Genomic DNA, 15,938 nt, shown 5'->3' with positions numbered 1-15,938 from the left:
AATAATAAACTAACTTTCAAGTTTGATATATTCCACCAAAACAGAAACTTTAAAATTTCGCAATATACAAAATCTCCCATACATCACGCATATAGAGCACCCTATTCCTTTGCGCCCCAAAGTGTCAGTCCTGTCATCGTAAAAAGGGGTTGATTTGAATATAAAAGGCCACGAAGGCGCGATTAAAACGATAAAACAATGGCCGAACTCGTTTTACCCTCGCCTTTTGCCAGCTTCAAGCGTTCGGATCTCCAAGATTTCGTCTTTTTAATCCGGTGTTAAACTCGTGTATGAAGGCGACTAGTTGGAAATCTGGGTGATTAGAGGAGAAAAAGTCGGGAATGAAGTTTTAAGACGAATGGCAGAGAGTAATATAAATAAAATGTTAGGGGATAAATGAGGGAGCGTAAAAAGTAGAATTTTACGCGACGAAGGGAAGTCTTGGAGCAGTGCTTTCAATGAGAAAAGCAGCCGCAAAGATGGAGAAAGATATGCTAGATTGTAAAGGAGGAACCGAGCTGGCTATAAGAGAATAAGCTGGCTGAAAAGGAAAATGAACAGGACAGGAAAAATCACGGTGCGAGCTTCGAGCGGAGATGATAACGATAAAGGAGGATGGGAGGTGGTGAAAGGAAGCGAAAGATAGATGAGAATTAGTGTGTCGTTCCACGTAATCTAGATGGTTTCCTTCGTTTTTTCTGAAGAGGAAAAATCTGAAGCGAAGCGTAACGGTGTCTGCAGGTCGCGCGAAATGGAGAGGGTTGTAAGGATGAGGGAAAGCATGGAAAGTAAGGAACCAAAGGGGATAAGAAGTGGAAGCTTGGGGATTATAGAGTAAGTAGTAGGGAATAAAAGTGTACCGTATGTGAGATAACTCTGTTGTGTGAACCTTTCACGAATACCTTTGAAAAATTCATGTTTCTATTTTAACAGTCGGGTTATTCAAACAGTCTGATTTATGTGTTACAAGGTACACTTGCAAAGAAGTTAGAAAATGAATTTTAAATTGGAAATTTTACTTCGTTTTTCTTCTTTTTTTTTTAATTTTTCATTTATTTTAACCAACAGATTCCCTTTATTTTAATTGAAATACATTAAACAATAACCAAGACTTCGGAAAAATGCACGTTTCTTAAATTTCTTAAGTCTGAAAGTCTTTCCTCCACGATCCTAATACGAGTTCACACAATGCTTCCTTTCATCTCCCAAATATAAACTGAAGACAATAGGAAACAAAACGACAAACGATCGTCGTGTCGCGGAATTCGCAATGTGCAACGAGCGTCGCGCGGCTGAAAAACAAGAAAACTCGACGGGAAAGTCGTTAACGAACCCCTCGACGAAACGTTATTGCACCACGGCTACAAACTTTCCTCTGGCCAGTGTTTATTATAAACGACGAGTTAGCTCGTTCCCTGGCTAGCTATGAAAGAGTTCCCGGAAAATCGTTATCTTCCGAAAGTTTCTATCGGATTCGCACCACTTGCTCGGGAATCGTGTTCGAACCACTCGGAGGCAAACGGTACCCTCTATCCTGAGGTCGTTAGAAACGAAAAACGAACGAACGAAGCCCCTGTGAGAAGGCACGATTTTATGAGAAAAATCCGATTAACCTTTCGATTCCCTTCGATCTTTTTTTCCCGTTCAGGGACTTGGTCTCTCGGTTAATTCGAGCGGAAAAATCCTTGGTTGGATTAATCCTTGCTCGATGGGTCATTTTCTGGTACCATTTTGTCAAGGAAGAAATATTGTGTGCTTTGGAAGAACGTATTTTTATCAAATGATATAATTCTTATAAAATTTAGAAATGCAAATTTTCAATAAAATTGTATTAATATATTCATACCATGGATATCTAATCAACAAATTTCAGAAATAATTATCCCAGGGACCACTCAATATTTATTATAATTTTATTTTCCCAGGTACCCAATGCAGAATGCTAAATGAAATAAAAAGAGATTTAAATGAATGTACCTCTTGTCCCACGAACAACGCAAATATTCCAAACTACAGTGTCTAATTAGTTTTCTCCTAATTGAATTTCAGAGAGTTAATTTCATTTTCTGAACGATGCTTCTTCGACGCGACCAGGTCGTCTGTACGTTCCGATAAGGAAATCGTAGCAGTATTTTTAATTAGACCTGCTTAAGTGACTTTCTCACAATTCCTCCGTCTCTCGCAGTGGCCGTTTTTTTATCAATGGTAATTCGACGTCAATTAATCTCGATCGGACGTGGCCGATAAAGGAAAATGGGAGGTAGCAAAAGCAGGGCGGAGAAGTTTTATTCCTGCGGAGGCCAGTTGGGAATTCGCGAGCATTATCTCGACGGTGGCAAAGCTCTCGCGAAACTGCTGAAGAAAAGCGGGAGTATTATCGTGGCTTCTGCTCCTTCGCGTCGATAATGTTGGTCGAAGTTCGATTTTTGAGAAGTTTGCTAAGCCGAGGGAAGGCAAAGTATCGTTCGTGTCGGTTGCTTCTTCTTCTTATTTTTCTCCAACTCTCAGCCTCTCAACTTTCTTGAGGAGCTAATATTTTTATTGTTGCTTTAAGACGATTCTCTCAGAAATACAAGAATTTACCATTGTCTTGGAAATTGGATAAATTGAGGAACGTGAAATGTCATCATCGAATCACATAATATTTCACAGCAGAGTAAATTCATTTTAAAGAAAGAAGAACCATTAAAATTTCATTTCAATTCTCCTACATGTACCAATCTTTTTATTCCAACACATTTTTTGCACTCATCTGCAGAAATGAAATAAATCATCTGCAGAATTTAGCAATAAAGAGACATTCACGTTTGACGAATTAATTATCGAAATCTACGAACGATTAAATCTGTGCTCATTCGCGTGATTTACGCTCGTTAGCCGGCAAATTAAGCGAATCAAGTTCCTGGAGGATTTCTAGAGATATATATTAATATACGAGAACGTGACGGTCGGTTTTTCGGTTTTCCTGGACGCATTCGAGCAGAAAAATCACGATGGACGCGAATTCCATACGGACCATGTCCGAGAATGCGTTTGAAAATTCCACGGAAATACCACGGACGCGCTCGTTCCGCTCGTGTAACGTGTGTACGTGTGCAAGAGGATCGTTCGTATGCATGCGTAATGCGAGTAACGTGTTTGGATAGAACGAGGAAGAAGAAAAAAAAAAGGGGGCGCGATTTAACCCCTTCCCATCCCATTTGATCGTGCTCTTCTCCCTTCGAGCAATATTGCCTTCGCATTGAAATCGTGAAACGAATCTCTTGCCAGCTGTTAATTAAATCTGTCATAAACCTCTGTTTCTACTGCACTGAACGCGAAGATGCAGGTGTAGAAATTATTTTAAAGTGAATTCCTAGAAATGATGTCATGAATGAAATTAGATTTGCAGCTCCTTGAAAGGATTAGATTCGACAAATATAGAATTCTTACTTTTATTAGTAAAGTAATTAGATAGGTTTTGTCAATGACCTACTTTTTACACCTCATTGTCTTTTTTTGTTAGAAAAATTAGCATTTTCCCAAATTTCCTGAATTCCCTACTATCAATCAAAATCACAGGGAAGTTCGATACAGGACGATGGTGTTTGATATCAACCACTTTCTAACTTCCATTCGTTCCCGGGACCCGATCAAAGCAACAAAGATCCACCCCCCAAAGAGAATAACTAAATTCCTGTTCTAAAGCAAGTAGTCGCGTCTGTCAGAGCTGTCGTTCACCCGTTCTCACGGCAGATATTCGGAAAACAAAGGCCTAAGAATATCGAAGAAATTCCTTGACGCGTTTCTTCCTGATACGTGTTCGCGCATATTGATACGCCCGGAGGAAACGCGTTTCCAGCAACAACAACACCCATCCACGTTGCTTTTAATCTTGTTCTGCTCTACTCGCGTCGCTTCCGTCAGGATGTTTGAAACGTCTTGACAGGATGCAAGATGCAGCCTGGAGCTTTGCGTTAAGCTCCATTCTCTCGCGAATAGGATACGCGTTTCTTTGGAACTCTACTTTCGAAGGAATTTTGAAAATTTTCAGAAGCAACAAAAATTGTCTACTATTACTTGACCAAGTTTAATTAGTTACTGTTTCTTCTACTAAAAAAGTATAGATAGCCTTAAAAAAGTGGCAGCAATTTTAAAAGCGGCCAATTTTCCACCCACGTGCCATTTTAGCCAAAATACCTCGAGTCTCGTTTGTCGTATGCATCGTATGACAGGCAGTGTCTATAAATTTTTCACGAATGTTGCATTTCAACGTGAAACGCCAGGCTAGACGAAATTTTTGCATAAAAATTGACGCGGAACCGCGAGTGCCTGCGTCGAAAGATTGAAGCGCAAGCCCGTTAATATTCCGTGAAAAATACGGGCTTAAAAATGTATACAAGCGCGGTGAAATGTTGAATTACATTCGAGATTGACCGGTTCACCTCCTCGAGTCCATACTGGCTTTGTTTCACGTTCGAAAATCGGTCGAGCCTTAAATTATAACATGCAAATCGAACCCGACGGATCGAACGACGATGTAGATCGATTCGTTGATCGGGATTCCTTCGTGTTACATAAAAAAATATTAAGTTGGTGAAACATCAGATATTATAATTTTTAATACAATTGAAATAATTTTCATTATTTTATTTTGATAGAAATGAGCTATTCTGCAGATCAACGATTATTCAAACGTTTTAAAAAAAAGATCATTTATGTTGCAAAACAGAATGCATAAAGGCGAAATTTCATATGAAATTAATCACCGGATTGTTCAATTGGAAATTGGAATTAATGAAGGTTCATAAATGATTCTCTTTACGAAATATTATACAATCGCGATACAACGAATTATTATATTACTTTGTAAGGGGTGTTAAAAATTGAATATATCGGCACAATAGAATTATGATAGCTCGTCAATGATACGTATAATTAACTAATTAACCCCCTTTGTTCCGTACGAATTTGCTTGATCCGAAAAGTGATTTTCATTTACTCTCGGTGGTGAAGTTTACGAAGATGCGATATCGAATTCACGGGAATTTAATTAACGGGGATGAAAATGAAATTTGTTGAAAGTGGAAAATTGAATTCAATGGAAATTAAATTGCACCATCTTGTCTATTGATTATCGTTTGTCATCATCTGATAGATACTGATATTAAATTAATAATATCAGAGAAAAAGAAGAGAAAAGAGATTTAACGCTTAGGGAATGATTTTTGATTTCTAAAATTTCAAAAAAATTAATCCTTTAAGGGGTTGAACTACGCTAGACTAAAGAGGATGGCCATTAAAATGATGATTAACTTTAAAAATTATTTTCTTGAAAAGTATAAAAGATAGGAAGAAAATATTTACAGGGATTTATAAAGTGAAGTTTCATCTAAAATTTCGGATGTTAAAATATAAAAAGTAAAACAAAATGGTCATTCAGGAGCTAAAATAGAAGTCTTGTACTAGAAACATCTCTTTTTACCTTGAATTTCTCTTCAACCTTTTTCATTACCCCCATAACAAACAAGAATAGTCTGAAAACAGCCATTGGCCGATGAAAAGGCAGCTTTACGTTTGTACAGACCCCCGCATGAAATCGATTCAAGAATGTCGAGTCTAGATTCGTTTTTTCATCGGTGTCGAACAGCAATATCTTAGCGGCGCCCACGCTTTCTCGCGCGTGCACGGTACACGATTGCGACTACCCGCGAACAAAGAGACGAAAACAGCGTGAAACTGAAGGAGAAAGAGGAAGGAGGCGAGTAATTAAGACGTCCACTAACTTCTCGGTAGGTTTGTATCGAACGCGTTATTAGTTTCTTTGTGTCTGGCGATCGGCGTCGGGCGGATCTCGTGCGAATAAAAAGAAGAACGGGTGGCCTCCCTTTATTTCACCACTCTTCTTCTTCTTCTTCCTCTGACCCTTATTGATTCCTCGAGTTTGTTCTTTGTAGCCGCGTGATTATTAAGTTGAGTTACCTTTACCACGCTTTTGCACGCTCGATGGAAGATTACGCCCCGTTTAATCACGATGTTGGGCGTTGAAGATTAAAGAAAAAAGGTGAAAGGACCGATGGTCGTCTTAAAAAGTAAAGGCTGCACCCTACGAATCGATTGATAAATTTGCAATAACCCTTCTGTCTTTATTCTTTGTTCGACAAAGTTCCCTATTCTTTTTTATCTTCCCGTTAATTGATTAGTTCGGTTCTCTTGATTGTTTCTTTGTAATCGAACGGTCACTGCCTTCGTTTACTCTTCCCATTCACTTTAATTACCTGAGAGTTGATTTTTATAGGAGGATATTGTTCGATTATGGCGTTCTGAATTATTAATGAGGTGGTTTGAAAATATTAATTAAAATTTTCCTTTCGAAAGTTTCCAAACAAAATTCTTCATTTTCTCGAGAATTGCATTCTGATGCAACTTGCATCGAGATGCAGGTGCATCGAAGGGATGAAAAATTCAAGCCTTCTTTAATTGCATCGCAAACGGTCGAATAAAGGGTAGATTTTTATTTCATTGTCATTAACGAGCGATGAGAGATACGCTTGTAATTGAAGCCCACCGATCTCGCAGATGCCGTAGGCCCTGTACCGGTGATAATTATATTTATTACATTTAGCAAGCAACGCGATTAATCCTTCATTCTCGACGTGGACGAGTAATCGTGAGAAAGTGATGATACCGATGGACGTTCGAGCTTTTTCAACCACTTCCGTTTGTATCATCGTGTTCTCGGATCATTTTCAATGTAAGAGTGGAAGGAAAATTATGAGCAAGCTTCCAGGTTCGAGTAATTAAAACGTCCAGCCGAGACTCGGTAGCCCGGTAATTAGAATAATTGTCTGTGCATAAATCAATCAAACAACCGCGAAGATCGAAAGCGTTTCCACGATGATTATATTCGTCTTTCTCGAGGCACGCCTCTCACTTGGACGTGGCTTGACCCCACTGACTTATGCCTGCCCCCATCTTCCATGGGGGCTACAGAAGTTCTTACCCGCCTCCGTAGGCAATATGTTTCACTTCAATTTCCGGTCCCTGGCTCTTGACGAGCAATTTTCACCAACGTTAGCATTAGACGCGCTTACGAAGAAAATGGAATCATTTTCGAAAAAAATAATGAAACAATATAATTGAACTTTGGAAAATTTCTTAATAACTTCCTGGTGATGGACTTTGAGGGTATGAAATTCCACAGATCGAGTCGGTAGTTTTCATAATTAAATTTAAAGAAGAATCCATACATTCTTCACCGCAAGAGATGAAAAACCATTCCCGTTAAGAAGTTCAACGGACACGCGTAATCGGCGTCGAGGAAGAGTAGAAGTTCGAAGAAGAGAGCGAAGGGAAAAAAAGCGAGGCTCTTAGCAATCTTCGATCCGCGCCAAACTACCGGTGCAAGTGCATTACACGTTTCATATCCTTCAATCACCGACGTCGTCTTTTCCCACCCACGATAGACGGCGCGCCTAGTTATCGCCGCGAGCATGGAAGCCTAACGGGCACCCTTAACCCTTTATTTTCCAACCGTTTAATTGCACGATACACATGCATCGGCCGCGATGAACTACGGGCGATAGAAAGGAGACAAAGTTCAAGAGCGTGGCAGAAGGAACGAGAGGAGAAGTCGAGTGCATGTAAAAGGAAGTCCTCGTCCTCGGCGAACGGCCGGCGCGTGACCTTTAACCCGAATAACGAATCGACTTGGCATGGACAGCCGATCAAGCCTGTCTATCGCGACTATGTTGCAATCCTCCTTCGCGTTCGGCTCGTAGAAATAATAGCAATAATTAGCCAACTACCGAGTAGAGGTGGATGTTAATTGTACGCCGCGATCGCGAACGACTAGGCAAAAATACCAGAGAATTTGTTAATTTTTTTTACCCTCCACGACCACCCTATTCGAAGATGCAGCGGTTCTATCTGATGCACCGTGAACGTTTCCTGGATGAGGAGATATTGAACGGAGAGATGGATGTCTGAGTTGGATGAAAGGGAGATGGTTGATTAGATTGATACGCTGTGGGTGTGGGAATATTCGTATAGCAATCAGGTTCCAATAATATTTCGTAATATTATGATTATAATCGTTTAGATTATGATTTGATGGTTTATGGAATTATTAGATTAAAAAGAATATAGTGAAACGATAGAGAGCTTAAAATTGAAAAGGGGTCGAGTGCAACTTATGAGTAATAATTTATTGCGAGAGGGAAATTGAAAATTCAATTTTATTCATATTATATGTGCATTCATTTTCATGAAAATTAATTAACATTTTGCAATGGAAATTAGGAGAAATATGTTAATTTTGCAGAAATTATTTGGGGGGATGAATTCATTGTTTCAAAATTTGAAATTCTTCGCTATACAATTTTATAACGATTCTACTTTCAAGAATAATTACTGGAAACTTCAAACAGTACACCGTTTCTTTTCAAATAAAGATTACGCATAAGAGAAATTAGTCGATCTTTAAACAGTCACAAAGAACTTGAAATTTCATGTAGCGCTAAACGGGTTGAACAAAAGATTTCGAAATAAAACGGCGAGCATGAAAGAGGCAAGAACAGGAAAAGCGAGATTGTCGCAAAAGGGAGAAAAGAAAAATTTCAACCTAACCCAAAGGACTACGAACATGGTGCTCGTTAATTTCACGCTGTTGGTCTTTTTCAACCTGCTCGCGGCAATGTATGTCAGATTTTTATAAAGCGACTAGAGAGAAAAGAATCCAACCTGACCCACGTTCATGTTGAGCATAAATTAAAAACTAAACAGTTTTATTAAATTCTCACACTCGTTGAATGTGGCACAAAAGTCAATCAGAAAAGTTGCACATAGAATTAAATTGGAGGTAAATCCAAGGAATGCTAATGGGAGCAATCGTTTTCCAAAATTATAGAATTTAAAATAAAATTAATTTTAGAATAAGAGGCATGCAATCATTTCAAAATGACAAAACCTTATTGCAAATAAAATTGCAATAAGAAGGGGTTAATAGAAAGGGTTAATTTCTTCTGTCAGACAATCACTTTGAAGCAACATTAATGGCTTTAAAATAAAACGTGACAGAGTGCAGGGAAAGGAGGAGGAAAGATAATCGTATAGAAAATCGAGCGAGCACTCGAGGGAGAAAGCGTTCAAAGCGTAAAGACGTAACAAGTGAGAGATACCATGTATTTTAAGCTTCGCGTGAAAGAGCTGTTGGATGGGCACGAAAGAACGGCTATTTACACCGGCGTTTGAAAAAATAAAAAGGAAACAAGACGTGAGAGTGTTTCTTACGATAATTATGCAATTCAATTACACAATCGACGAATTCGCGTAGAAGGAACTTCTGTTGCCCGTTGTTGGCCACCGATTGTTAATTGGGTGGTAGACTTTATGAATTAGCAAGGTGTAATTACGAGCTGCGATTATTCATAAATAATCGTAGGTAGGAAAAGCTTTTGGTAGGAAATTGGATCTTGATTAATTAAATATTCTACTTAGAGAGTTAATAAGATGATACATTTTTAAAATAACACGAAGTACAAAATGAAATTAAAATCGGGCCTCTCTCCCTGGTCCGCCGTCCAATGGTTAACATTAATTTACTTGAAAATAAACCGTCGTACCAAAAAATGTCACTCTACATTTTTTACTTACTTTTTCATGCAGAGTTACCCCTTTCCTGCTTATATCTCTAAATTGGAAATATTCTATAATTATCAAAGAAACTTCTAAACCCCTATAACATACAGTATCCGCGTGTTTCCTTCCGCGTTTCAAAAGAGTTTCCTACCAGAATGAATCACCGAAAGGTTCAAGCTATCCAGTTTATCATCATCAAGCGATTACTGTTATTCACTGTTCGGTCCCGGTATAGCGCGTCCTTTTTATTAGACAAGCGAGCGTAATTCTAGCGGGTAGACGATGCGGTGATCGTCGTTGTGGTCGTTTCAGCGAAAGCTTGGTCGGTTCTGAGATTTAATTTGTGACCCCTTAACCGCGACCATGAACGGTAAGCTGGATGGTCAAGTCTGCGAGAAAATGAACGCAGCTGCTGAACGCGAGAGGAAACGAGCTCGCGAATGACGGGCGTAAATTTTACTTTGTAACCTCCGTCTAGCTGCCTACCATCTGTCCGCGCTTCGAAATTAATCGTCGCGCCCTTTTCTCGAAATGGCAAACCCAAACGCGGGAAAAATAAAGATGAATAACGAAAAAAAAAAAGGGGAGGCGCGACGAAACGCGGTGATTGCCGATTAAAATTTGACGAGTCTCGAAGCGAGCCACGTTTGTCGGTGTAAACCTGATGTAAATATTTTATTTCGCGTGGTTTGCGCCACCGTTTCATCGTTGCTACCCTTTTTTATTTGAATGAAACAAGTTAAATAATAAATCGCATGCAAAAAGGGTATTAATCTCACATGCACTGTTTGTATAAAAAATAACAAAACTATTATATATTAAACGTTGATCATGTTTACGACGACTAGAGTTTTATATGCTGGAAAAATAATTATTAAAAAAACGATTGACTCCGTCCGAGGGTGAAATAAAAAATGCCCTGATGTTCGTTTGAATAATAAAAATTAAAGTAAAGGAATAAAAATGCAATACCAGTTATTTTGCTATAGTTCTCTGTCGTCGAATCATGCAACCTTCCATGTTTCGAAATGTCAATAGGAAAAACTGAGTGCAAGTTTCACAATACCTTTCAATGAAAAACGTTCCATTAACGATGGAAGGCAAGCTTTCGATCCTCGGCTTACACGCGTTCCCCTTCGAGCGAGCAACAGTTGTGCAATCGAGTCGAACACAATTAATCACAGCGGCGTTACGCGTTTCTTTTGCAGGTCGTGGTGGAGAGTTCGACCCTGGCACTGGAGTACGGCGACCTGGAGATCGATCCAGATTCCCCGGTGAACCCGGACCTGTTGTTCGATTCCCAGCTGATGCACCTGTACGTCATGACAGAGAAAACGGTGTCCAAGGTTAAAGTGCAAGAATGCTCGGTGTACAAGACCTGCCTCGACTGTCTGGGAGCGAAGGATCCTTACTGCGGTTGGTGCTCATTGGAGAACAAATGCAATCTTCGGAGCGATTGTCAGGACGCTGCGAAGGATCCTCTCTATTGGATCTCGTACAAAAGCGGCAGGTGCACGACCATCACGACCGTCACACCGGATCAGCTCCAACGCACGACCGCCAGAACCCTGGAGCTGGTGATCGAGAATCTGCCGACGCTATCCGGACAATTCCTCTGCGCTTTCTCCACCCTGGACAAAACTCTGATCACGAACGCCTCGAGAAAATCCTTCGGAGTGAATTGCACCACGCCGAGAACCGACTTATTACCTCCGATCCCGCCGGGACAGCACCACTTCACCGCGAAATTATCCGTCAGGATGACGAACGGGCCTGACCTCGTCGACACAAATTTCACCTTCTTCGACTGCAACACCTACAGCTCCTGCACCCAGTGCGTATCCTCCAGTTTCCCTTGCGACTGGTGCGTGGACGGGCACAGATGCACCCACGACACGGCTGAAAATTGTCGGAATGACATATTAGTCACAGGAGTTAGCGTAAGTAGACTTATCATCGAATATTCCACACCTGTCGATTGCGAAACAATGAAAGAAAATTCATTTCTAAATGTTACAGAGGATGGGTCCAAGTTACAGAAGCGGTCCAGCTTTCTGTCCAACGTTGAATGCAACCGGTTCCCCGGAGATCCTGGTCTCTTCCGGCGTGAAGACAGTGATCAAAGTCAAAGTGCACATCATCGGGGTAAGAACTGCTATCATCAATTTCACGCTAATGCCGTCGCATTAATTCCCCGACCGTTTTCACGTGTCGTTAGTGGCTCTTTCGAGTAAGGAATCATTCCCTTCAGAATGATTGACGCTAACCTCTGCGTACGTCTCTTCCAGCAATTCATCGTGCAGACACGGTTCGTGTGTCAGTTCAACATAGAGGGTCGTGTGACCAGTGTGAACGCTCGTTTACTAGCCGACACGATTTACTGCGAGGAAACTGAATTTTCCTACACATCCCGTGCGGCGAACATCACCGTGCCTTTCGCTGTGATCTGGGGCGGTTCGAAGCCCTTGGACAATCCGCACAACGTTCACCTGGTGATCTACCGTTGCCGAGATATGGCTGAGAACTGCGGAATGTGTCTGGCTCTCGCGCCTAAGTACGATTGCGGATGGTGTCAGAGCACTGACAGATGCGAGGTGAAGGACAACTGCGAACGAGACGCAAGCATGTGGTTAAACAGCAATCAGACCTGTCCGAATCCCGAGATACGCTCGTTCGAGCCGATGATGGGGCCTTGGGAAGGTAACACGAACGTGACCATCCGCGGCATCAACCTGGGCAAAACGTTCAAGGTAAGGAGAATTATCTTCGATCGCGATTTCCGCTCTCGCTTCGATTAACACCTGTCCGGTAGGGTGGGATGCTGGTTGCGTAACTGGCTCGGCAGGAATGGTACGGTAAATAAAGTGGAATAAAAGTTAGCTTTATTTTCGAGAGAACTATAGTTCAACTCCAGTAGTCGAAAGTTCTCCATGCGCCAACCTGAAACAAACGCAAAATAATGTTAGTTCAGATTGAAAATTTTGATAATGTTGAAAATCACAAAAAAAGAATTTATTTATTCCAGGATATCTATCGTGGAGTCATGGTGGGTGGAATGCGATGTCAGCCTTACGCAGAGCTCTACATCCGAACGAAGCAGATAGTCTGCCGCGTGGATGGACCCGGTACGATGGAAGTTAAAAAGCGAGGTCCAGTGATCGTGAAGATCGAAGACTTTAGGGGTCAGTCAGAGCACAGCTTCGAATTCGTAGATCCTCGAATACTTTCCATATCCCCGAAATACGGTCCGATGAGCGGAGGTACCACGGTTAGGATCACTGGAAACTATATGAACGCTGGTAGCACAATCGAGGCGTTCATCGACGAGCTACCTTGTTCGATAATTAGCGCCGAGATGCACGAAGCTCTCTGCATGACCAGCGCCAGTAATCGTACCAGAAACGGCGTCGTAAAGATGACGTTCGACGGTGCGTTTCGAATCTACGATGGCTTTTTCGAGTACGTAGACGATCCGAAGATCGAGAGCGTGGAGAGCGGTGTCGCGGGTCAGATGAAGATTCCGAAAGGCATTCCAGCCGGTGGCATTAAAATCTCAGTGACTGGAAAGAACCTCGGTTACATCCAGAGTCCACAAATGTACGTATACTACGACGAGAAAATGTTCGTATCCCAGTGCGAGGTTCACAGCCAGGAGAGCATGATCTGTAAGTCGCCTACCATCGAGGTTCCCGAACACGTGGTGTTGGATGCTGAAAAGCCATTGTTGCTGGAGTACGGTTTCCGCATGGACAACGTGACGGGCGTGCAGAACCTGTCGCGACACGGATTCCAACACTTTTTACTCTACCCGAATCCCATTTACGAGGTGTTCGACGAGGAGATCAAGTACTACAAGAGCGACTACCTGACCATCAACGGGCAACATCTCGATCGTGCCTGCCAGGAATCGGACGTGACCGTGCAGATCGGCAACGCGTTCTGTAACGTCACGTCTCTATCGAGGCAGCAGCTTACCTGCAGACCCCCTCTGACCCAACCGCCGGCCATCGACGCGTACGGTTCGCCGAACAAACAGGAACTGCCGGAGGTGATCGTGATCGTAGGCGGTACGCTTCGTTACAATATCGGGAAACTGAGCTACGCACTGCCAGCCGGTCTAAACGGGCCCTTATCTAAACCGGCTCTGATCGGCGTAATAGCCGCCATAGTGATCCTTGTGTTCGTGTTCATCGCCTTCCTCATTGCCTACCGACGCAAGTCGACCGAGAGCAACCGGGTATTGAAAAACATGCAAGAGCAGATGGACATTCTTGAGCTTCGCGTCGCGGCTGAATGCAAAGAAGCATTCGCTGAACTGCAAACCGAGATGACTGACCTAACGGGCGACCTGACCAGCGGAGGAATACCATTCTTGGATTATCGTACCTACGCTATGATGATACTGTTCCCAAGTGACGATAACAGCCCGGTATTACAATGGGATAGACCAGAATTGGCTAGAAAGGAAAAAGGATTGCGTCTCTTCGGGCAACTGATAATGAACAAAACTTTCTTGCTTCTCTTTGTACGCACTCTGGAGAGTAATAGATACTTTTCCATGAGGGACAGGGTGAACGTGGCTAGCCTTATCATGGTCACGCTTCAGAGTAAGATGGAGTATTGTACGGATATTTTGAAGACCCTTCTTGCGGAGCTGATAGAGAAATGCACGGAAGGAAAGAGTCATCCAAAGCTGTTCCTCAGACGGTAAGAATTTTTATCGTTTTGAAAGAGTTAATATATTTAACTGATGTCGCTGATTGTGGATGATATTTCGTGTTACAGAACGGAGAGCGTGGCTGAGAAAATGTTATCAGCCTGGTTCACTTTCCTTTTGTACAAATTCATGCGAGAATGTGCCGGAGAACCTTTGTACGTGCTGTTTCGAGCTGTGAAACAACAGGTTGACAAGGGTCCCGTTGATGCCATCACGTCTGAAGCAAGATATTCGTTGTCAGAAGAGAAGTTGATCAGACAGTCAATCGACTTTAAGCCAATGGTAAGAAACTAGACTACAACACCTTTCATTTAATTCTCAGAAGAATACTTGATAAGTCATTTGACTAATTATTTCTTATCTTTCAGACGGTCTATGTATCAATATCTCAACAAACAGTATTCGTCGGAGGTATGGATCCAAACACGGAAAACGTGCCCGTGAAGGTACTAGACTGCGACACGATATCACAAGTGAAAGAGAAAGCATTGGATACGATCTACAGGGCAACGCCTTACAGCCAAAGGCCCAGGAAAGATGATCTCGATCTTGGTAAGATTCCAATTTTTCCTAAATAAATCTCATCCACTCGATAGAAATGCGAAGTAATGATATTGTAATAACAGAGTGGCGGACTGGAGCATCCGGTAGATTGATCCTCTACGATGAAGATTCGACGACAAAGACGGAAGGCGAATGGAAGAAACGGAACACACTGAATCATTACAGGGTACCAGACGGAGCCTCGCTCAATTTAGTTTCCAAACAATCATCGATCTACAATCTGTCGATCCTTTCGGAGAAGACGGACAAATCGCACAAATACGAGACCCTGAATCTTAGTAAATTTAGTTCAGCTAGCCCTCCGCTATCACGTGCCACATCGCCGTTGAATCAAAATCACGACGGCGGATTGAAGTGTTGGCATCTGGTGAAACACCATGATTCCGACGTGCGAAAAGAAGGAGATCGTGGAAACAAAATGGTCTCGGAGATTTACCTAACGAGGTTACTAGCAACTAAGGGTACACTACAAAAATTCGTCGACGATCTGTTCGAAACGATCTTTAGCACTGCCCATCGAGGATCGGCTCTTCCCCTCGCAATAAAATACATGTTCGACTTCATGGACGACCAAGCTTTGCAACACGGCATATCTGATCCTGAAGTGGTTCACACATGGAAGAGCAACTCCCTTCCCCTTAGGTTTTGGGTAAATCTCATCAAGAATCCGAATTTCATCTTTGATATACACAAGTCGAACATCGTGGACTCGTGTCTGTCCGTAGTCGCTCAAACGTTCATGGACAGTTGTTCGACTTCGGATCATAGATTAGGTAGGTATCAAATATTTCTATTTCTCATTTCGAACGATACTAATTTACTCGTCGATATTTATAGGTAAGGACTCGCCGAGTTCTAAGCTGCTTTACGCAAAGGACATTCCAGTGTACAAAGAATGGGTAGAACGTTATTACTCAGATATCAAAGGGATGCCAGCCATATCCGATCAAGACATGAACGCTATGCTTGCCGAAGAGTCTAGGGTACGTATCGTTTCCTCGACGACGATCTATAACACTAAGAAGACTAATGATCGATC

The 15,938-nt window shown here is 41.9% G+C and overlaps 1 protein-coding gene across 7 annotated transcripts in view; it reads left to right on the top strand.

Moving 5' to 3' along the window:
• Nucleotides 1-15,938, top strand: part of PlexA (plexin A) — a 241,956-nt gene that overhangs the window by 222,461 nt on the left and 3,557 nt on the right. For all 7 annotated transcript variants that reach the window (XM_034316396.2, XM_076692909.1, XM_034316397.2 and 4 more), the window contains 8 exons: nucleotides 10,827-11,558; nucleotides 11,638-11,763; nucleotides 11,907-12,368; nucleotides 12,644-14,325; nucleotides 14,404-14,617; nucleotides 14,704-14,887; nucleotides 14,962-15,672; nucleotides 15,737-15,882. In XM_034316396.2, the coding sequence (XP_034172287.1) occupies nucleotides 10,827-11,558; nucleotides 11,638-11,763; nucleotides 11,907-12,368; nucleotides 12,644-14,325; nucleotides 14,404-14,617; nucleotides 14,704-14,887; nucleotides 14,962-15,672; nucleotides 15,737-15,882 (4,257 nt within the window). The remainder of the gene's footprint in view (nucleotides 1-10,826; nucleotides 11,559-11,637; nucleotides 11,764-11,906; nucleotides 12,369-12,643; nucleotides 14,326-14,403; nucleotides 14,618-14,703; nucleotides 14,888-14,961; nucleotides 15,673-15,736; nucleotides 15,883-15,938) is intronic.

Source organism: Osmia lignaria, chromosome 16 (assembly GCF_051020975.1).
Source record: "Osmia lignaria lignaria isolate PbOS001 chromosome 16, iyOsmLign1, whole genome shotgun sequence".
NCBI classification, from domain to species: Eukaryota; Metazoa; Arthropoda; class Insecta; order Hymenoptera; family Megachilidae; genus Osmia; species Osmia lignaria.
This window is presented reverse-complemented; position numbering and strand designations above follow the sequence as displayed.